The sequence below is a fragment of the Anticarsia gemmatalis genome, chromosome 10 (assembly GCF_050436995.1).
Source record: "Anticarsia gemmatalis isolate Benzon Research Colony breed Stoneville strain chromosome 10, ilAntGemm2 primary, whole genome shotgun sequence".
NCBI classification, from domain to species: domain Eukaryota; kingdom Metazoa; phylum Arthropoda; class Insecta; order Lepidoptera; family Erebidae; genus Anticarsia; species Anticarsia gemmatalis.
Window position 1 is genome coordinate 692,829 of NC_134754.1, and position 23,888 is coordinate 716,716.

General features: G+C 34.0%; 3 protein-coding genes across 6 annotated transcripts; 2 read left to right on the forward strand and 1 right to left on the reverse strand.

Moving 5' to 3' along the window:
• Positions 1-220: 220 nt before the first annotated feature.
• LOC142976140 (uncharacterized) lies at positions 221-3,736 on the forward strand. Of its 2 annotated transcripts, XM_076119384.1 has the most exons (3): positions 221-439; positions 1,245-1,268; positions 1,422-3,736. In XM_076119384.1, exons 1-3 carry the CDS (start codon positions 386-388, stop codon positions 2,049-2,051), a joined length of 708 nt encoding a protein of 235 aa, XP_075975499.1. In that variant the 5' UTR covers positions 221-385; the 3' UTR covers positions 2,052-3,736. The 2 variants fall into 2 exon arrangements, with proteins under 2 accessions (XP_075975499.1, XP_075975500.1); XM_076119385.1 differs by lacking the exon at positions 1,245-1,268.
• A 2,838-nt stretch (positions 3,737-6,574) lies between these two features.
• LOC142976002 (uncharacterized) lies at positions 6,575-10,850 on the forward strand. The gene is made up of 3 exons (XM_076119182.1): positions 6,575-6,672; positions 7,283-7,352; positions 9,279-10,850. The coding sequence occupies exons 2-3, from the start codon at positions 7,283-7,285 to the stop codon at positions 9,980-9,982; spliced, it is 774 nt and encodes a 257-aa protein (XP_075975297.1). The 5' UTR covers positions 6,575-6,672; the 3' UTR covers positions 9,983-10,850.
• A 281-nt stretch (positions 10,851-11,131) lies between these two features.
• On the reverse strand, positions 11,132-21,760 carry LOC142976003 (uncharacterized). Of its 3 annotated transcripts, none has more exons than XM_076119184.1 (4): positions 21,632-21,760; positions 16,817-16,965; positions 15,863-16,018; positions 11,132-12,222 (listed from the first exon to the last, which is right to left on the reverse strand). In XM_076119184.1, the coding sequence occupies exons 1-4, from the start codon at positions 21,632-21,634 to the stop codon at positions 12,030-12,032; spliced, it is 501 nt and encodes a 166-aa protein (XP_075975299.1). In that variant the 5' UTR covers positions 21,635-21,760; the 3' UTR covers positions 11,132-12,029. The 3 variants fall into 3 exon arrangements, with proteins under 3 accessions (XP_075975299.1, XP_075975298.1, XP_075975300.1); XM_076119183.1 differs by lacking the exon at positions 21,632-21,760 and adding an exon at positions 21,519-21,619; XM_076119185.1 differs by lacking the exon at positions 21,632-21,760 and adding an exon at positions 17,664-17,819.
• Between the last annotated feature and the right edge of the window lie 2,128 nt (positions 21,761-23,888).

Sequence of the window (23,888 nt, forward strand, 5' to 3'; positions counted from 1 at the left end):
GCAATTTACCCGTAACAATGGGACTGAACCAGTTTAAAGGGTTATATTAACACACAATAAAAACAAAAATATTACTCATTCATTGCGAAATTAACATTTTGAGACAAAGAAATAAGTAGTATACTGCGCACTAGTGTGTATCGTTGTAACAAGTTCTAAAAGTATTTTATTAATAGGTACTTTTTATTATTAACTGGTAACATTTTCAAGAGAAGTTAGGGAAAATGGAAAATCAATAATATTACTGCATTGCTGCACTTTTTCAAATGTCATCAATCTTCTGAACTAAATTTTGTTTTATGCTTGTTTATAATGTGAGATCGTTATATTTGTCTTGGTATTCTTCTGAAGTGGTGAATAAATTGTTCTAAGTAATTACGTTAAGATGGAGAGTACAAGTACCCCAATGAATGATTTACCATCCACTTCCAGTTCCACTGTAAGTATGGCGCGGTTTTTCCGCTCTTGAATAAAATTGTCAATAAAAACTAAATTAGTAACTAATACCTGTTTTATCCTAATAGTTGTAAACTGAAACTAAGTATTGCCAAAACATTACAGGTGTAGTAACCAATGTGGTAGATATGTACAGTAACTTGTACAATACGCATAGGTACTATTGTATTATTAATTACTACATTAACTTGATAATGAATAGACATCCTTCTGAATTTACTCAGAGTACAGCAGAACATAATGTATTTTATTCACATTTAGATTGGGAGTGAGGAGTGTCTGGCACTGTTTGTTTGTTTGTTTGTCGTATGGTTAGTGGTCAACCTAGTGTCAAAGTTGTTGTAGCCGCCCGAGAGGCCTTTGACATGGCTTAACTACTGTTATCTGAGTAGACAACAACCGGGACTGACTTTTAATGTGCCCTCTGAAGCACATAGACGTCCAGTTCAAATACCACTATGTGGTCACCCATCTATGGAATGACCGCGCCAATGGTCGCTTCACCCACTGTTCGTTTACCGACCAGTGAGTGCAACTGGCTATGGGCGCATGCACTTTGTGCAGTATACTGTCAAAATTTTACTATTTTTAAGCTGTAGGTAGTAATTTGACACTAATTTTGGTAATAGTATTAATACCTACATACATTACACACTCTGTTGATGTGGTACTAATCTAAACTAGCCTAGTTCCCGATTATCTGAGAAAATTTATTGTTACTTTGAATGTTTAATGTAAAAGCGGAAGCAAGAAATGGTGTGTAATATTCCGTTTCTTTTGCTTTACAGGCACATCAATTTGAAGCTGGACAGGTACTTAATTTAGCAAGTTTATGCTTATATTCATAGTATTAAGCAATATTGTAGTAAAAGTGGATGACTGTTGAATGTACCTTGTATTACTAACAAAAAGATATTATTGAGTTATAATAATTTGTTTATTAATGAAATATATTTTTATTTCAGACATGTCCAGCGTGCAATTCAGCACTTAAACTATTCTTCATAAACATGGGCGAGAAGCTCCTGATGTGTGAAAACCTAACGTGCGCATTTCCATTCGGCTGCACTAATCTACAATTGTACAAGATAGACCCAGAAACTGCTCATGAAGAGATAGCCAGCATTAGGAGCATTATCAGTCCTGGCTCTGTAACCTCAGGGTCTACGATTTCAACCAACGAGTGGTCTGAACTAGACAAGATGAACAAAGCAATGGCTGACATTGATGAAGGAACATACAGTCCGGTACCAACTCTCGTTGAACAAATGGACGATAAGGATGTTGAAAGGATAACCAAAGAAAAAGAACGTGAGGAGGTGATACGTAAAGACATCGAGAGGATTAAAGAGCTGAATAAAAAACTGTTTCAGCCCGATGAGCCTGACAGTATCAGTAACAATAAATGGCTGGAGGACATTGTGAAGATGCAGGGCAATTCCGGAGTACAATTGCTTAAAGAACATGAGCTCAAGCGGTGTAAGAAAGCCGTGCCAAATATTGGTTTGGGAGAGTTGAAAATTGATATTGATACAGCAACGAATGCTATGCCTAAGATCCAAATTGCTGTTACCAATGTGACTGAGAATAATTGAGTCCAATGATTTATAGATTTGGTTCATATTTTATTATGTAGAATTACATGGAAATTGTAATTGTTGTAGACCACTCTACCACAAAGGATGTTGAGTGATATGTCTCAACACAGCAATTTTTGACTGCCTCTACATTATTATGTATGTAGTTTTCATGTGGCAATTTAATTTGTTTTTGTTTCTGATAACATTTTTATGTCTCCTATTAAGGGTTGGTGTGCAAAAAGGCTTGATTTTGTTATAAAATAGTGTTTTTATTTTATAATTTTTATGGTGAAGACCATGGTTTGAGATACCTGTGCCAAGTGGCAATTATGTGGTTAATATTTTAGTATTTTATTCCGTTACTTCATTGTAAGACTGACTTGTAAAATTGTTTTAAGTAATTATAAAAGTTTGTACTAAACAAACAAATATTTAGGCTCATTAAGTATTTTCTTGGTCCTAATCAGCCCATGCAGTTCTTTTAAGCTATTGAGCTTAGAAGTCGAATATTTCAGTGTTGAAATCGGATTTCGTTTGGATATTTATTTAACTACCTCAATTTAAAACAAGCTATATTTGATGGTCTCTTTATTTAATAAATTCTCTTAATGTATTAATCAATGCACATAGTGCTGTGACTAAAATCCCAACGTTTACTATGTAGGTACATATTTGAATAGGTGCTAAATTAATATCAAACGCAACAACTTTGTAAAGATATATCTACTATAGGGATGTTATGGAGAAGAAATTTCGGATTTGGATAATTATATTTTGATAAGTTTACATCAGTTTCCGTTACGGATTTGAAATTGTTTCGGATTATCGCTACTTGCGTTTATAGAAACAAACTTTGGAGATCTTTTTTTTAAAGTAAATAATACGAATTGATTACGTTATCAATTTAAACACTGCCATTTATCTGAAACTTTTAACTGATAGTTACAATTACGGATAAAAATGTATTTCGGATATACAATTACGGAGCTCCATAACATTCCTGATCGACTTACAGGTGTTTTTCTAGAGAGTATAAGTGTACTTTCATGTTGTCTACTTTTCTATCCTATTGTATACTTATGATACTCATAGCTCTTAAAAAAACTTAAGTCTTTTCTTAATATAATAACGACGTATGGTTACAGTTGTGAGGCGTTGTGCAGTGGAGTAGCTAAGTAGGGGTCCAAAGAATAAATTAAGGCCTAACTACACTGATCTAGAAAACCCAATATTTTTTTTTATTAAAACGGCAGAAAAATCACTTTTGTTGTATGGGAGTCCCCTTGTTTATTTTATTCAGATTTTTAGTATTCGTTGTTATAGTGTCAACAGAAACATATCATCTGTGAAAATTTCAACTGTTTTACTATCACGGTTTATGGGATATAGCCCGGTGACTGACAGAGAGACAGCGCAAACTCAGTTATACCCACTTTTACTAATTCGGAACCCTAAAAATAGTTTATTGCTCAGAGTCCGGGGGCCCCTTGAGCTTCGGGGCTCCGCCTAGCCATACCATAGCTACGCCACAGCCGTTGTGATTCTTTGTGGTTATTTTATAAACTTTGTAGTTGCGACTGTGTCATAATTGTAAACTATTATTTAATTATACTTTCGTTTACAATTCAGTTTCTCTATAATAACATAATTGTTCTTGATGTCGTGTTTATGGATGAATAATAAAATGTAGCTACGTCCAACTCGTTGTATTTATTAAAACCCCATGAAATAGTTATTTTAAAATTTGGTGTTAACACACAAAACAAAACTCAGAATTTTGTGACGTAAGGTCACGGGAATCGAACTGGAGACCTTGTGATCCACAGCATCATGTTTCTAACTCCAAAGAAACATTAAATAGGTAGCTAATGTAGTTATGTGTACTAAAGAAATATAGTTGTATGATATCCAGAGTATAGGTAGGTACCCAACGGCCAACGGGGGAAAGAGACGATACTGCTCTGCTAGCGAGGCTAGAGCTTTTCGTGGGGGCGGTTGTAGCCTGAATAGTGTTAGGTCCAAAAAACAGAAGATACGTAACAAGATTATAGGTACAAAATTGATATACATACCTAAGTACGTACGTATCGACTATGTAAAGGGTTAAATTTTTTTCTTTCTATAGCGGGCGTTAGTTCGTAAAAGGTTGGGAAGTTACAGTACTTATAAAATTAGCTCAAGTTATAGTTAGGTGTAAGTATAGTTGTTCTACGGAAACGAGTCACGTAGCCAGTGAAAGCTGATGCGGTTCCCGGCTCGTGTGTCGAGAGATTGGATTCATTACGCCTTAGTTCCTTCACGCGAGTAATCTATAAGAGGTTGGCAGAGATGCTATTTACTAATAGGTGCATGGGTCTAAACGTTGGAGTTTTTTTTCTACATATTATAGCTAGCATTAGCAGGTCGGGTAAAAGATTTCTTCGTTGAGGCGTGAAATTTAAATTGCTTGGATCTCATCCCGGTAATTTTAATGTTCCGTTACTATTGCTAAGCATCAAAGAGACTTGGATTCGTGAAAGAGGTTGGTTACAGATTTATGAAATTACGATCGTACTGACAATTCGACAATTCATTTAGCAATTTAGGGACGTTATTATGTAATTTTGTTGTGAGTTATGTGTTACGTAAGTAAATAATATTTACCAGTCAACAACACATACATTCTCGCGTCTGTATGATTGTATGGAATGTGCAGCGATGCAACTCTAGATGAAAATCAATGTATTCGCGACTGCGCAGCAAATTCGTACGATGAAGCATGGTCGCCAAACCGTCAAACATGCTGTCTGTTTCTTGAGTAACATTAATTAGCTTGGAAATTAATTGAATTGTTAAGTTTATATCTAAATCGCCGTTTCTGGTAAATAGTCGCTAGGTATTGTACTTACTTATGTATTTCTTGAGATGTTTGCACAGTATCTCAATACAAAACAAGGCAGATTTTAGGGTATAAAAGAGTTGTGAAATACGTTTAGGATAGATTTTATATAGATCCGTACACTTCTCTGTAAGCCTTACAATGATATTTAAGCGTCTTCTATAGGTAATAGGTTCTTATTAAGTAAATAATAACTCAATGATTCAGTGTGGGAATCGAACCTACGCCTCCAACAGTAACGTTGTCACATCACCTACAGGGTGACGGAGGCCGTCAAAATAAATTTTCGCACGACCTATCTTGTAATGTTACTTTTTATTGTAACAAACTAGTCTCATTATCATTGTTAAGATAGCACGCGATCGAAATAATCCGGGAAATTATTTATACTTAAGTGAAAGTAGACTCTGTTGGTAATTGATACCTGCCATACAATTTTCTTCGCTTTTTTACTTTTAAAGCATTATCTAAATCAAGCTATTTTCTCATTTGAGCTTGATATAAACATCGGATACTAAGAACACTGGATCACACAGATTCACACATATGAAATCATGCCACTTATACCTGAAGGTGTAAGCAGAGAAGTATGTACCTAATACACCAGTTTAACCATTCTCAATGTTTTCAATTTAATATGGGAAGAGCCCAAGAATGCCGGGCACGTTACCATACACCGAACTGCTATTGAAAATTATAATTATTAACAGAATACGGAAACTGAGAACTAAACGCTCCAAACTTACCAAATCTAGCCTGCGCCGAAACGTCAGGCATTCCAAGGTAAAATGCGTGTTCGGGTTAATACCCGTATTCTATTCTTTAATAAACATACAACGTGAAAGTTTAAAAGCTATGATTACTGTTGAGAACATTCTAATGTATTGGTGTACATATGTCACTATACTACAGTTCCTGTTGTTGCTGGATATTGTATGCGTGCGATGATTTCATTAACCGTACTTATTATGTTAGGTGTTAGACGCATGTGTGTAGAGGGAGTACCTACGCACATAACTGGTGGCTACTTCAGAGGGAAATCTCCAAGTACAGGTAGATCCAGTAGTCAGTAGCTGCAGGTGGAAGTGGTCCCGCGGGGCGTGGCAGGACGTGCTTAGGAGCTTGAACTTGACTTTCCCTAGCGGACGCTGGCTACTACTGTGTTGCTGCGACGAATATTTGCTCTAAGATCGAGAGTTTATGTTCTGTAAATCAAAGAGATGAGATTTTGTTGTTGCCCTTACAATTCACCTGAAAGGAAACAAAAAATAGAAACACGCAGTTATTAATTTTCCTCGTACCTTAAACGAATTAAACTCATACATAATTTTTCTCTTTCAAAATCTGGTGTGTGTCTTTATTAATACGGCAAGATCAATGGCCAAACTATGTATGTATGGCTTAAATAGAAAACCATAGGAAAGTAGGTACCTTAACCACATTTGGACAGTTTGAATGGTTTCTACTCATCTACAATTGAGTGTCAGGCGTCTATATCTATTGCTTCTTTATAACGAATTCTCAATAACGACGTGTAATACAGTAACGCACTGTTTTATATTTGTAAGTAAATACATTTTCCAATTCACCGTAGTGAGGTGGTACTTTGTATCGCAGCGCCACTCCGCGGATCAGCAAGCTTATATAGGATGCTGCATTTGTATCTCGTCTTACTTTCATTGCGCCAGTGCAAGTTCGGAGTCGCCAGTGACGTAGTGCTCATGTAGTTTGTATCTGTGTTTACTCGGAATATACAAGGTAAGGACTGTTATCATTTTAAATTTATTTAGGAAGATAATTAGGTCTGAAATATAATGTTAAACTATAAGTACAGTCAAAATATTTTTTTTTTGGAATATTTCCACTTATTTTCTGTAGATCATAATATGATAATTAGTCAAAATATCGATGAAAATTTATTCGTTATGAGCTTTATTTTTAAAAAAATCAGATTTTTATTAGTAAGAAAGTGAAATCAAACCCGGCTGAGAATTGGTAGCCCTTCAATGCGCGGATCTGAAGTTACTACACTAAGAATTATTAAAGGAAAATACTATGACTATTTCCTGTTTTCCTAAATTTTGTAGGTACTTATTTTGTTACGAGTTTCATTCAAACATTATTTTGTAATTTCTTAAATAAAGCATAGGGTCAAAAGTATTACTTTTGAAAACGTTGTCCGATAGTACAGTAGTAAGAAATAGTTTCATAAATATATTTAAGTCTTAAGCGCTACAAAAAAAAAAGATTTTTCTAATAACTTTTGTTTTCGGTTGTACATACAATATACTATTCTCATTCAGTAAATGTGCTAAATGCCTGATTCGTAGTATCAAATTGAGTGCTACAACTTGCTCGTAACTTGCAGATGCAGCTGGCGTCGTATCTCCTGCTCGCTGTGATGGTCTACGGTGGAGGTGGAGTTACTAAGCCATCTGGTATGTGCTTCTAGTTTTTATCCGTAATCTCTGTGGTGCAGTGGTTAAGGTGCTCGCCACGCCACTACCAGTGCGTCGGGAAGTCGTGGGTTCGATTCCCACAAGGAACAGATTCTGATATTTATGCCATCCACAAATAGTTGCTTCGGGTCTGATTTTATTTTGTGTCCGTTGTTTGTATGTTTATTACAACTATTCCTAAATTTTATATTAGCCCACACAAAAAAAATGTATCGATCGCTCTGTCGATTTGTAAAAACCGTATCAAATCCGTTCAGTAGATTTTGAGTCTATCACGATCAAACAGACAGACAGTAACAAGCTCTGTTTTATAATAAGTAGTGACAAGTGCGGACTGCTAGACAGCAAATTAGGAACTCTTGGTCCAAACGAGAGAGTATGTAGGTAACTACCACTCAGACTTTAATTTAGGTACAACAAGACAAGACAATGAAGTAAAAACCAATAAATAACAAAGAAAACAAACATTACTATAACTATTGTAAAAAATATATATCTTTCTATATTTTCGGGACCTACTTTTACGTAGTTAGCAACTCACACACATCATTCACACCGGTAACGTACAACTAAGTTTAGCGCTTAACCTGACAGCTGAATCTACATAACATAATACATAACGCGATGATAAAGCTATAAATATGTGGCACAACACATTGTAATCAAATCAATCACACTGACCGCGATTCTTTCGACAACAGCCGGAAACATAACTGCATAGTCACGGAACAAAAGTCTTTCGGAAATGCGTGCCCTGTTTCATAACAATTACTATAAAACTCAATGACTGACATAAAACGTAAGTTTTCGTATTCACCTACATGTGATGTATATGAAAGTAAATAAGTTGTGATATAATACGTATTTGCTGTACGAAAGTTTGTCTGTATCGCCGTGACTAGTTAAACGAACTATTGGTGATGTGTTGATAGTTTGACCCTTAAGAAAATGTAGTGTTTCTTTTATAAGCACGCATCTGAAGGTACGCAATGGGGAGAAGAAATAGAATCCTATTATAACAGAGTATGCTATTCTAGTGAAGTGTAGTCTTGACTGCCTCTATGATAAATTTCATACAATACGGCAGGCAGCCCTACGGATTGTATTTCCTGAAGCATTTTTACCGAAAAAAAATACTAAAGGACTTTTACAAACATACAAACAACGTATACAAAGTGCAACAACTATTTGTGAATCGCATAAATATTGGTTCCATGTGGGAATCAAACCCACGACCTCTATATGCACTGGTAGTGACGTGGTGATCAAGCTAAGAGTTTATATATGGTTCAAAAATTAAAAAAAAATTAAAGAAATTGTTTAAAATAACTTTAAACAGTTACATGACCACTATATTAAATAACGTTTTCATACAAGCAGTAAAACTTGCGAACATCATGATTTCGTGTATGCACTTTCGCGATTTCGCTTTTCATTCCAGTTCACAGTGATTTGTTAGTGAGTGTTTACGATATCGCCATGAGATGGTACTCTCAATCACTTTCATTTAATGTTTCTACTTACATTGAGAGCAAACACGTTCGTTCAATATTTATCTTTGAGTTCTCTCTTATACAAGTAGCTACAACTGCCTCTGTTTCACAGTAGCGTGCACGACTGTTAAGCATAAGGTTTCGGGTTCGATTCCTGGGTTGGGCAAAGTATTATTGCTGTTTTCAAATTTATATTACATTATTCCTTAATTGTAGGTATTAACAGATAGAGTTACTTTCGTTTGCGTTTGTACCTAATAATATGAAAATGTAGGAATAAGTCGCTATTTTTGGAGTGCTGTGGTTGTTTTTTTAAGCAGAAGTTTCGTCATTAACTATATTTACTACTATTTATGTGACGTACAGTTTCTTTGGTTAAAGCTTACAGATTAAGATATTTCTATTTTTCTAGGTATAGAACAATTCTGGACAGACGACTACAAGGTATTCGAGCAAGTGTACGGCAAGACATCAGACCGGGATATTTACGGCGAAACACTCCCTGCACCCGTCACATTCACTAATGAAAAGAAGAAAGATGCCTCAGAAAAGAACGAACGATACTTGATCAACTACAACGACCCTGATGCAGACCAATTTGACTCTTATAACCTAGGGGATAGATACAATAATCTATTAACAAAACAGTCGTTAAAGCTCTTTAAGAAACCAGCAACTTCTGCAATAAATTTCGTGAGCTACTCAAATTTCAAACCGATCACACAAACGAACGACCCAGATACTTACAACTATTTAAAACATTTGGAAGAACTGAATAACGAGGAAAAATATGACTTTCCAAAAAGCATAGGAGGTTTTAAGCCTTACTTGAACTATGGAGTTACAAATCCTGAAGAAAGTGACGCTTATAAAAGTATTCAGGATATTCTGGACGCCCACGAAGCGAATAAAGGGAATAATTATAATACGGAGGAAGAGAGTAGTGTGAAATATTTAACGTATCCTAAGAATAAGAAGAAGAAGCCTCCGAGGGTGTACAATGACGTCACGAAGCCGCGGTGTGCAGGAGGCAGGTGTAGGAAGAGAGGGAACTATAGGTCTAGGAGTAGACCTTATAGGAGAACACCTACTGTTAAGACTGTTGTTGTTATTTAATGTTTTAATGATACGGTATAGGTAAGTTATGTAAATAATAATGATCTTGATGAAATTATTATTTAGTTATTTTTGATGCTGCCAATACACTGTTCACTACCCTGCTATTTAATTATGGAAGGTATATACAAACGAGACTTTAGATATTATCAAGATCGAGTCTTGCCCTGCCCGTACGATTATTTTGTTTTATAATTAAAACCCATCTTTTATGAAGCTAAAAGTGAAAAATAACAGGGTTAGTTAAAAACCGAGTACGTACGAGTAAACGAGTAGTATTACGTCTGTATTCATCTGCCTGATAATAAAAATCTGATAAAAAAAATAAAAATCGATTTGAGAGAATATCAAGTTACATGTTTATAAGTCTTTAAATCAAAAGGCACCAAGTGGATTTTGGCAAAATTTGACAAATAGAAAGTTTATACCCTTGTTTAATACTGAGAGATTTTTATCCGAAGATTTTTTAAATAAAAAAAAAGAGTTAATTAAAGTAGAATTTATTGTCTCTAGTGTTTTGATATATGGAGATCTGTGATCTTTGTTATGTAACGGTTTGGTACTTATTTATTATGTATTTTTGACTATTGTGTAAGTCCTAGTTTCTTTAATTTATTCGTTTGATGAATTAATATTAATGATGCAAGTTTTTAGATCTTATGATTTATGATTTTTTTCAGACAGTATTTATGTATTGTTTGACATTTTTAAATGCATTTTTGAATGTGTGTTATCTAAGTTTTAACAAACTATTTATCTTACAATAAAACAGATATTTTGACGTTTATTGTATAACGATTTGCGAGATCGTTCGTTTTTAATATTTCTTTCATACTTTATTAATAAAGTTGGTTAAGTGTTTTTGTTCCTTCTTGTGTCCTTTATTTTAATTTTAATGTCCATAAAATAAAAATTACGTTGGAAACCTACGCTTACTATAGTCACTTGGTGCGTACCATAACTTCATAATCAAATCAAATCATTTGTTCATTTAAATGATTTATTGGTATTATTTAAATGATTTGATTTAATTTAATGTGTCTGAAGAAAAAGTCAAACAAAAAACCACAAAAGGAGTTACAGAGACGTTACAATGTCTGTATTCTTCTCTTCTGTAAATAATATAATTCCAAGTTAAACAAACAGACTATTTAAAACGTAATTTTAATACTTAATAACAAATATATTTCTATTAACAATTACGTTGTGTAATCTTTTTTATCAAATTTTCACAAGAAAATAAGCAAAAGAGATTACTTTTTTACTGCATTTTCACCCTTTGCTTCAACGAGCCAACCTTATATACCTTCACACAGGCAGAGATTAAAATAAATAAATAAAATTGTCTAATAAATAAATAACAACAATGCGTCCTCAGTTGTTATTTAAATAGAAGACAATTTATAACAAAAATAAATAAATAATTCTCATTAATAATTTGTGGCATGCATAATTTACAAATAATAAATCAAATAAGAAATTTGCGAAATTGAACAATATAAAATTTTTTATAGGATTTTCATAGTACATTACAATTTGCTGAACTATGCAAGTGTTTAAGAATGTCCATTAAATTATATTTAGGGAAGAGGAAATATTTAGAGGACATTCTCAAAAGCTTACATTTGCTAAAAGTTAGTTAGTAGAACAGAAAAAGCTGGCGCATAAATTGGATGTTCTCTTAGCAGATATAAAATTACTACCTTTGGTTTAAGCAACAACCGGCATTCTCATTTTTGTTCGGGTCTTGAAGCGTATGCTATTTAAATATGGCGTGGTTAGTAACGTTTACCTTATTCTATGGACATGCTTTTTCATGCAAAATATTACGAAATAAGGGTGATTGTTTTTTATATATTTTACCCAGTTCCTATTAGAGGATTTTATCTGCTATGTAGCAATCGAGGTTCAAATTAATATAATTGTTTCATATTTAACCACACCATTAACTCAAAATAGCATAAAATATACTTTTTTGTGGTGCAAACTCGGCACTGAAATTACCATAAAGTGCTTTCATACAAAAGACATAAACGCGTTCTCGACATCAATAAATAAAGTTGGGATTGGTATCACTCTGCCTCGTGTGTCCATTGGCTATGAGGTTCACGGTACTTCTGGTCTTCATCTTGTTGTCTTGGATGCTCTGCAGCAAGAAGGGAGGGGCTGTCGTCTGCTGCCGGTGCTGGCGGTTGTCCAGCTCGTGGATCAGCTCCTCTACGAACTGCCCACCCGTCTGCCTGGAGAAATAATAGTGTTAGAAAGTGTCTTTGATAATATCATTGAGAGGATACATACGGTTTTCTACAAAATAGAGTATAACAATATACACAAACAATTAGCCTTGTAATACTGATATATTAGGTTTCTGACTTAAAAAGGCATACCAAGTAGAGCTATACTAGATAACTAATTAACATACTTATATACTTCTTAAAAAATACTTAAATTTTTTTGATTTTGATTTAAAATTTTACATACAACAATTTTTTAATAGGGGGAATCAGAAATTGAAATCTGAAGGTTCATCAGTGAGTACAATAAGTACAAATAGTTTATAATTTAATGATAGCAAAGTTTAAGAAGAAAAAATATCATCATTAATTTTAAGCTGTCCATTTACCCTACAAAAGTATTGCGAAGAAATTCAATATTGAAAAGGGCACATGTCTTATATCTTAAAAAATATAGTTACATCCTTTTTAAAATTGTTTACATTAGTCAATGCTGTTCATCATACATTGTAGTAATACAAATAAAAATCTTCAATGTTATGATTCACATACTCAATACTGATATCTATTGCTTATCGTAAAAGAATGTACACGTCATAATAATGACTAACTGATATTTATGTAACAATAAAGTCGAGTAGTTGCAGTTAAAATGCTTATAAATGACATTTTATAAATTAATGTACCGTAAAACGGGGTGAATAGAATTCGCGGGGTGAATAGAAAAAAAATCAGGAAAGTTTTCAAGCCCAATGTTTGAGTACTCCTCGTTTAAGAATTTTGTTCAAATTTGAAATGATTACACGTCGATATTACTTCTCTGCGGTGTCATAATTGTTTAAATGTTTAAATTGATATTTATACCCAAAAAATTGCTTCAAAGTCAACCGTCCTCGAATGCCTTAATGGTCCATACATTTTTTTCAAAACTTTGGATTTAAAGTGGAATTTCTTTTCTAATGAGTTGTTTAGAGTGTTTATCTCTTTAGGTGTATATTTATCTATAAAGATACAATATTGTTAACTGAAAAAACGTTTTAAAACACAATTTTTCCATTCACCCCTTTGGTCGTTTCGATTCACCCCTATCGCTGGGTGAATAGAAATTGACCATTTTTTTAATGAAATATCGTAAAACTATGCATAAGTATTTTTGGACAAATATGGTTTTAACTCTTTCTTCATGGCGCCGGACATGATATAAAACAACCTGACAATAAAAATAACAAGTTATTCGCTACAAATTTTTAGGACAAAGTTGAAAATTGTTTCTATTCACCCCGTTTTACGATACATTCTTGTTAATGACACGGGAGTGTGTTGTCGTCCTGGTATATAACACATCGGCTTATTACCTTATTAATATAAAAATACGTTAAAGTTTGTGAGTATGTATGTATGTACTTATGTTACTCTTTCATGCAAAAACTACAGAACGTGTATTGGTATATATATTATATTGTTTATAATCTCTATACGCTAGTTCCTAGTATGAAAATAAAATAAAATCTTTGCATCTGGTATCTGATTCTAATTCAAATAGAAATAAAATATTTGGAAAATTGTAAATAACTTCAGGAAATTGACAGGAGTGAAGAAATCACTTTAAAATATTTTTCATTGGACGATTAACAAAGGCATGGCAAATTTTATTTGAGCAAAAGCCTTCAAGTTTTGAATAACTTCTTACAATGACATTCCACTTTGTTCGTACCGACTGCATTACGGAGATTGTTTACATAATATCTTTGCCGCGGTTAACCGCAATATGCAATTTATATGAAACGATAAAAATAATAGATATTTAATATTTTACGCTTTATTGAAACAATTGATGACTTTGTAATAGAGGGTCTTTACGCTGTTAACGGATGGGTGAAATGGTAAGTGATCTTTACTGCGGTCTGTCTCTGGATGGGCGATCTTAGGGCGTATTGATCAATTATAATTTGTTGTGTTAGAATATGAATGTACGTTTCAAATAGATTCGTATTTTTTATTTATTGATGAAATAAAAGTGATTTTAAATACTTGTTGCTTTACTCGTTTGTTTAAAAAAAATACGAAATACACACATATAAAATAAAATTACATTTAAATATACTTGTATAAGGCGGTCAGAAACTAATTAAAATTACTCGATTTAGAATTTTTTTTTCTATTAAGCTTATTATCTGGGCATATAGTAACTAGATCATATTAAAATATTCGTTTAAACCCTTATTTCATGTTATTCTTGTACACACATACACACATTCGACAGGCAGTGTCATATACCTTATATTAATTTGTACTTTGTTTTGAAAATTTTACGATCAATAGCTCCTTATCACCTCTAGACAATGGTAAATATTTTTTTTTTATGCAGCCACAGCACATGTTAAACGCAATTCAGATGCCTTACTACTAACCCCCGGTTTCTGAGGTACATTTAGCAGTAGTTTGTCTACTCAATATCGTTTAAACTCATATAAAAAAGTTCGAATGCATAAACTACCGCTAAATGTACTTCAGAAACCGGGCACAAGTAGTTACGAGTTCCTAGCTATACACTAGCGAGTATCATGTACAAAGGTAGACGACCTCATCGTAGTTGTGTGTCATCAAGTGTGCGTTGTTGATGCGTTAAAAAATTCTTCATACGCCTTTCAGCGGCTTATGAGCATACCTAAACACAGTTTCTAAAAACTAAGAAGAACTAGAAAGAAGGCGAAGATTACTTATATCTCGCCAACAAGCTGTGTAGCTTGGCGAGGAGAATACATGCAAAACAATATTTTGTATTTTATATGAATAAATGACTTAAAAAAAAAAAAAACTTATAATAGGTTTTTAAGCTCAAATCACAAAGAAATGACAGCGATGCACAGTTACATTATCAAATAATTCTTAACTTTATGAACATAATGATGAGACTATAAGGCTGATTTTAGTCTTACGCCGACGGCACGCGTACCGTCAGCACTTATTCCCGGGATATATGAACTTCTAGGAAGCGTTATTAAATGACGCGTAGCTATCAGCGCGCATGGTGGTCAGCGCCGATAGCTGCTTTCATAGGCGGTCAGTACGATACTGATACGCGCTGAGCTATGAGCGCTGACGGTAAGCGTGAGACTTAAATCAGCCTAAACATTTGAAAAACTCGAAAAGTTCACTGTTGCCGGTAGAATAAACAGTCGCGTGGCCACGCTATCTTGCCCGTTGCTGGCGGCCGCTGACAGTCGCTGCACGCTCATATGAGTCTCGGTGTGATGTGAGCCTTATACGCATAAGCCATTCCAGTCACTTGGATAACAGTTTCTCTAAATGGCTATTCACCTCATATGATACACAAGATGTTAAATCCAAGTTATATCATAATATGAGTAACTATAATATTGGGTTATATAATATTGGCTGTCCTGAACCTAATACTAGTGTAAGGGGTAATAATGTATTTCTCTGCATGTACTTCTATATAACCACTGTAGTTTAAAATATTCGAATGTTGTGTATAATTGGCCTTCAGATTTGATTAGTAAATGAGACAAGGATTGTTGTTATTCCCTGATCTGCATTCTATAACTATACCTATTCTATGAAATAAAATAACATCTATAAGAAAGAAGAAGCAGGTAGATTAAACAGGGCTGTTCTTCCGTACCGCTCGTGATGTGGGTGATGGTGCCTGCCGCTCTCGACGTCTGACTGCGAGTCCTGGCCCTGGTACATGGAGTACCCGCGCCGGGACAGCTCCTCGTCGGGAGACAGCGCCGGGTTGTGGAATGCGTGGTTCTTGTCGTTGTCCATTCTTAGTTTCCTGGAATTTGTGAAGTTGGGTGTCAGGATTATTATTGAATAAAGGTTAAAAATTGACTAATACTTATTATCTGCAATATCTATAAACAATGATTAAATAATGTCATTTTTTTACTTGGTGTCAGTTTCAGCAATAAGCATGTTGAGGTAATCTCTGAATGTATAGTCATTGAAATAAAAGTTTATCAAACGTCGTTCTTTCTTCTAAAGTACCTTATGAGGTCTAACGTAATTTATGGTCATCATCATTATCCTGTAAGGCTTCTATGTGTAATGAGCTTTATAAAAATAGCTCGATCGAGTCTACAGGTCGGATTTGTGTGATAAACAGGAGTGGTTACTGTGGCGACCTATTTATTAGTAGATGCTCAAGTTTTTTCTGACTATTTTGAACTAGCTGACTTGCGCAACTTTACTTGCATCACATGACAAGAGAGAATGGGTCATAATTTTCCCCGTTTTTTTAACATTTTTCGTTGGCGCTTCGCTCCTAATGTTCGTAGCGTAATGTGATATAACTATATAGCCTTCCTCAATAAATAAGCTGTCCAACAGTTAAATAATTTTTCAATTCGCATCAGTAGTTCCTGAGATTAGCGCATTCAAACAAACAAACTCTTCAGCTTCATAATATTAGTAACATCATCATTGGCCTGTGTCCATCTATTGCAGATGATTCAGGTGGCGTCAGATAGAGGAATATTTGTTACAAAGTAACATCTTCGTTCGTGACTTAAAAGACCTATGCCTATTTAATTAGTATAGATAAGTGACTATTAGTAAACTATCAGACACTTACTGTACTCTCAGCCGCGAGCTGTTCTGCATGTCTGCGAGTTTCTTCTTGACACTGCTGAGCTGACAGCACATGACTAGCACGACAATGAGCAGAACCACCCACGCGCCGCCGAACACGCCCGCTAGAATGTAGATCTGGTCTTGTTCGTTCTAGAAGATAAATAATAATATACCACATTATGACCTGTCATGTGCCCACGTCAATTCCGAATCTCTAGCCTAGACTTTGAATTGTTTTGTCCAAATAAAAGTACTCTTTGTGTTTATAAAAAACAATATTTAAGAAAACTTGAGTATACTCTTAGCTCATTTTCACTATGGGTGTTTACGCTGTTCATGAACAGTAGTTCAACCGAGATTGTTTATTTATTTATTGTGGTACAAGAAACATACACTATAATTATTCTTATTCTTATCGTATAGTTAGTGGTCAACCTAGTGTCAAAGTTGTTCAAGCCGCCCGAAGGCCTTTGACGTGGCTTAACGACTGTTATCTTAATTGACAACAACCGGGACCGACTTTTTACGTGCTGTCCGAAGCACGGAGACGCCCAGCTCAAATACCACTATGCGGTCACCCATCTATGGAATGACCGCGCCAAGGTTTGCTTAACCAACAGATCGTTTACCGACCGGTGAGCGCAACTGGCTATGGGCGCCTATAATTATTTCACATAATGTTACAATGAGAAACTTTAGTTAACACTATCAATAATAAAGTTTCTAATAACTGAATTGCACTCGGAGAAAAGTGACACAAAATATTCTCAAAACTGTCATTGTGCTCATAGCAAATTTCAACATCTGAATACACAAATCAAATTGTAACAAATAATCTAGTTCCTTACCATGGTTCACACAATCACTTTAACAAAAAAAAATATCGCGATGAATTGAGAACCTCCTTTTTGAAGTCGGTTAATAATCAAGAAGAAATTCACATCAAATAAAATACAGACAGAGACACACCAACGCGTAAACAACAACTAATTGGTTTTACAAACAAACGACAGTTAAGAACAAAACGAGGGTAGATAAAGAAGTAGGTGAATGAGTTGATAACTGACACAACACGATAATAAAGTTTTTTTTTTGTTTAGTTTAGACTGGTTTTCCCATTCTATCTCTCGATTAATTAAAAATATTTTTGGGAAAAAGACGTTTCCCAGAAATATAGTGGTTTCCCAAAAAGTATTTTTCTCTATAAATGGTTTAAGGTTTTAATGTAACTGGACATACATACATACATCCACTTTGACATGTTCGATTGTCCCTTTGTATGAAAATATTTATTTTTTGCCGTACAAGTCGCGATAGTTTAAATTCGTGAAGGTATAGTCCCTCTTCAAACAGTGCTAGCGTGATGACAAGTTAATTAATCCATTACTCACGGCAAAACTATGTTATCTACAAGCACATTATATTTAGCCGATGTAGTCATCGTTGTTAGCTGAAAGTATGATTAGGCGAGTTTGTTTTGAAAACCTATAACGCAATATAATCATTGGATGTCGCTTAGACTAAATTAATGTCTAAAAATGTGGGTTAAGCAACCCTTTATGCGGCCATTCCATAGATGGGTGACCGCATAGTGCTATTGGAATGTATTTGAACTAAGCGGCTACGTACTTTGGAGGGCATAAAATCGTTAAACCATGGCAAAGACTTTTCGGGCAGCTTGAACAACTTTGACACTAGGTTGACCACTAACCATAACATAAAAAAAAATCTGGGAAGTCTTTCCACGTGGGCGAAGTCGCAGGCAGAAACCTAGTAATTTATCAATATAATTTTTTTGGATTTTGGATGAATGTAGTAAATATAGTATCTCTAGTATTTCTACAAAAATATTGGTCTAATCTCTCATGATCCCACGAAATGTTCACCCACCTGAATATTTCTTAAGATGGTATACAAACATTGGTAACTAGATAAAGAAGTTTTATGACAAATTGATAAATATCGATAACAGACCGTCGTGATAAAGATTTTTATTATCTTGGAAATTCCTTGAAACGGACACGTTGGTCGGCATTTTATCATACTCATATTGGAACTAGCTGACCTCTGCTGAACTTCACTCGCGTAAAAAGTTTCACAATCTGTTAGCCGTCAGTCGAATTTTTGTAAAAAAATAGTATCCATGTTTGATCAATTATTTTTAGATATCTCTATGTCTTAAACTAAATGATTGCTTGCTGATTTTACTAGACAAATTCGACGACATTGTGTGAGTTATGATCATAGCGACGAACGAAATGAAGGTAGGTACCTTGTCGAGTGAGATTGGCGGCAACGTCGCACGACTTTTACCGATGTCGCTGACGACAAATGTCGCAGGTTATTAGTATTTATTTTTACGTTTTCCAGACCGTAGGCCGTAATAACGCAAAAAGATACTTTGTTTGGCTCTTCTGCTTAAATCGGCGTTTATCAAAAAAATATAAGGTTCCTATTTATAAGACAAGGTCGAGGGCCTCTATCCACACATTCACGAACTCCCAGAGGTTCTCAACGGATCATAGATTTAGAGACACTGTCTTAGTATACCCCTAACAGACAGACAAACTATCACACTTATATGTATTTGTAGGGAACTGTGGATTCATTGAATCAATACCCTGATATAATTAAGGTTGTAAATGTTATCTGTTTGTATCTGATATCTTTGATTAAAATGGAAAATATTCAAATATTAGGACGCAAAGCTTTGATTCCGGTGAAATATGTAATCTGTCAATTTCTTTGAACTAATGATAAAGAAGGAATTAAGTATTTCCGGCTTTCACTCGTACCTATACCGGGGTTTTGGGCTTGGAGACTAGCCAAAACCAGTTGGAACCATGGCTAATGCAACCCGTGCCGGTATGTTAAACAAACTTAAGGAAAATGCGTCAACCGGTTTATCCTTTATATACTATAGTTAGTATTTATTTATCAATATTGATTAACCCATAGCGAGTTGCGCTCACCGGTCAATAAACGATCTGTGGGTGAAGCAACCGTTGGCGCGGTCATTCCATAGATGGGTGACCGCATAGTGGTATTTGAACTGGGCGTCTCCGTGCTTCGGAGGGCACGTAAAAAGTCGGTCCCGGTTGTTGTCGATTAAGATAACAGTCGTTAAGCCACGTCAAAGGCCTTCGGGCGGCTTGAACAACTTTGACACTAGGTTGACCACAAACCATACGATAAGAAGAAGAATATTGATTAACAGTGGGTTAGAGGCGTTCACTTCATACAAATTCAAGAAGCAAAATAAACATATCCTATAGGGGTAGGCAAAGACAATCGATACGATTCTTACGAATTTCATTGCCTTATTCACATACATCCAAAAATCTGAACAATATTTCTGTATTTTATTTATGTATGTAATATGATAACACTTGGATTTGTTTGTTTGTATAATATCATACAAACAACAAACGTGCAAATGTGTGTATGTGTGAGTGATCGCGTGTTGATATTGGCCACTCATGCATTTAGTATTTCTTTGTATTGATTATTCTGCTGTAAATAAGGTCGAAGGAATGACAAGTGCTTGTTATTTTTTTTTAACAAAAAATAACTATTCCTATATTTAGAAAGGTCTTCGTACCTTCTACAGCTTATGTCCTTAATTACTTATTTAATAATGAAATATTTACCAACTTGTACATAATTTAGAATGTTTCCCGTTTGACCGCGAATTTCTCGAAAACTTTTTTCATATTTTCATGGCATATATACCTACTATTTAAAACTGGTTTACTGACAAACGCACAAACGTTATAATGTGGTTATAATAATGTTCAGTTATTTTTTTATAATTAGTGTTACAGTATACTATTTAGAAACGTTTTACAAATTTAACACATTTTATTTTCTTCTAGTTAAATGTAGGTATTCTACAATTAGACTTCCTGAAGATATTTTGTATAAAAGAATTATCTTAAAATATCTCGTCTAATCAGAAAACGGTGATTCATAATCTTGAGCCTAGCTACAAAAATTTATTCCGACGTGACGCTTATTATTATTTCAGTGTAATTTAAAATTAAAATTACGTATAAAAAGGAGAGTTTTATTATTAAAAGTGAACGTAAAGTGAGTTTAATTATTAATAATATCCGTATTTTATAAAACATCTGTACATAATCTAAAATCCGTGATTTTCTATCTTCTTTCTTCGGTCTTTGATTCCCCATGGAAATTAGACCACTAGCCAATTGATCACAATACTAAATTTAATCCAGAGATGTTATTACACTGAACATTTTATATCATCAAACCGTATAATAATCGTAGCACAAACAGTTTTACTCAATCGTTAGTAGTTTTGCAATACACATTAATTATTACTTGTGTTCGAGTAATACTGTAACACAAACCACAGATACAAAATACGGCCAGACACCAAGCAGTAAGCACAATCACTGAAATATTAATATTACTGAAAACAGGTCTCATACGCGATTAGTTCGGAAGGTAGGGCCAATGAGAAGAGCTGGCAAAAAACTCTTGAATCGCGTATAGCTCTCAGTTTCTAAGGTACATTTAGCTGTAGTTTATCTATTCAATAGCGTTTTAACTCATATAAACGTCACAGTTTGAATAGATAAACTACCGCTAAATTGGCATAAGACCAATCTATAGTAGTGCGCAAGTCACGATAGTTGAAAATCACAGATATTTTTCAGAAAAAAAGGTTATTTTCTAACCGGTATAAGCGATGACATATCCATTTTAGACACACGACACGTCAGTAGTTCGTTAGGAAACGAATAGCTAATAGTTTGAAGTAATAGGTACTTAAAATAGAGTAGAGACTCACCATTTTAAGTGTGTGTGTAACACATGTTGAGTATCGAGGGGCAAGATGCACACTGAGTGTTATCACGTGTTATCAACTGATAAAAGTGATAATACACTTATCGATGAGAGGTACTTGTGTTGGGAGTTCCTGAGGAAAGAAGTTTCATTTGTTCGTTGAATACAGGATAAAGGAGGAATTATTTGACAAAGAAGAGCAGTGACATCAAAATTAATTTATTTCTTGAAAGAACTACCTAATTCTTTAATGTTTTAACAACAGATGACGAAAAATAAGTTTCAAGATATTTTTTTTAAATCACAGCGACGCGCGACTTCGTGAAGTATTGATTTCTTGCAATACACGTTTGATGCGATACTATTTCATTGATATTTATGAGCCTATATCAAAGTTTATTTTCAAATATTGTAATTGACATTAATGAGATCATTATGAACTGGTTCTCATTCACAATAAATTATAATTCAAATTAGAGGTAGTAATTTGTTGCTGTTTCTTACATTTTTGAAACAGTTCATTCATGGAAAGTTCTATGAATGAGACGATAAAATTAAAAAACATCTTTGGTTTATTAAAATCTATATACAACAGTGTATTGATGTTCTTCGTATAAGTGAATTGAGTTTCGTACCATGGTTGAGATTGACTGTAACTGTATCCGCGCCGCTAGCCGATCCCGCGATTAACCGCTAGTGCGTATGGGACATTAGTATGATAAAAGGACGTTCTCCTAAGGATATTCTCTTCCAGACTGATGAAGTGGTTTCAATATCCCTCTTCACATACAAGTCTTATAACAATTGACTTCTAGAACATGTAAATAACAACTAATAAGAACTACAATCAGCAAGGCCATCTACGATTACAATTATTTTATCAAACTATTGCGTATTATTTATTATTATAATTGTACTAAGTACCGGCTTAAAATATGGGGTAAAACCACGATAATTACTTATTATTGCAAGATTGATTGACTAATAATTGACATTTGACAATGTCTATCGTACAGTGGTTAATGCTCACGAAGTTGGTTCGACTCTCACATAGGAAAATTATTTTATTTAGCTTAGCCTTAACCTTAGCCTTAGCCTATTTTTGCTTTGTGTGAGTCTAACTACTTTTAAGGTTTAGTGCGTTTTTAAGGTTTAGTAGACGATACAAAATTAAATCCTACTGTGGGAGTTTAATTTTACAGGGAATCGGAATAAATTAAAATATACAATTTTAAATGCCTCAATACTAAACTTCTTCGAATCTATTTGCGTGTAAGACAATTATATTTTATAATTAAGATGCTTGTTTGTATATCTACGGGCTTCTCAAAAACGACTGATCCGTTTCGAATATCACTGATAACCAATTAACATCATCGCCAATTTAGAATCGATCATTATATTTACAAAAACATATAATTGTTCTGTTGACATTTTGCACCACAAAAAACTTTTATAGAAACGACCCAAATTTTTGTTTTATTAATTATTATTTAGTTTTTTTTATTTAAGGACTTAATTGTTAGCTTTAGTAGGTAAATGGACTATTTACTTTTTATAGAGGAAGTTGGTTTCGGAATCAACTGGATAAACTATGTTTTGTTGTAAGAGGTAAAATAAAATTAGTGACTTACAATGTGCTATATTGATTGGTTTATAAATATTTATTACACAGATTAGTGTTACCGGGAATCCCAGTTGTGGAATTTAATCGTCACACTTTCTGTAAGTTTACTGTTGATAATACGGTCTTGACGAATTCTGATGTATTCTAGAGAAAATACAATTGTATTTTCAAGGCAAAAATGTTAATAATTTTACTAAGTTTTAAATGACAATTGAGAGCTACTTTATAATATTATTATTGAAGTATTTTACTAAAATCTTGTAAATTTAATTTAAAAAACAATGCTTAAAGCGCCTACATAAAAATTCACTCGTACTTTTAAATGTGTGTATTGCTATTGCATCTTTGGTAGGCGTTACCGTTGTAGGCAAATACATACATGTGTATCTACTTTCTTTGTAAGCAGATTCTTGTTGTTAAAAATTGTAGCAAGAATAAAATATTTTTTCTATAGGTATATAAGTATATAAGGCCCGCTACCGGACGTAGATAAGCCTATTTATTCCTCACCTGTAGCTAATAAAATCATAACAAAATTATCATTATGTATCGATATGAAGATAAATTATTTAGTGATAGTGCGTCGACCTCAGTGATAATTATGATAAGCGACTTTGATGTAATGACGTCAAAT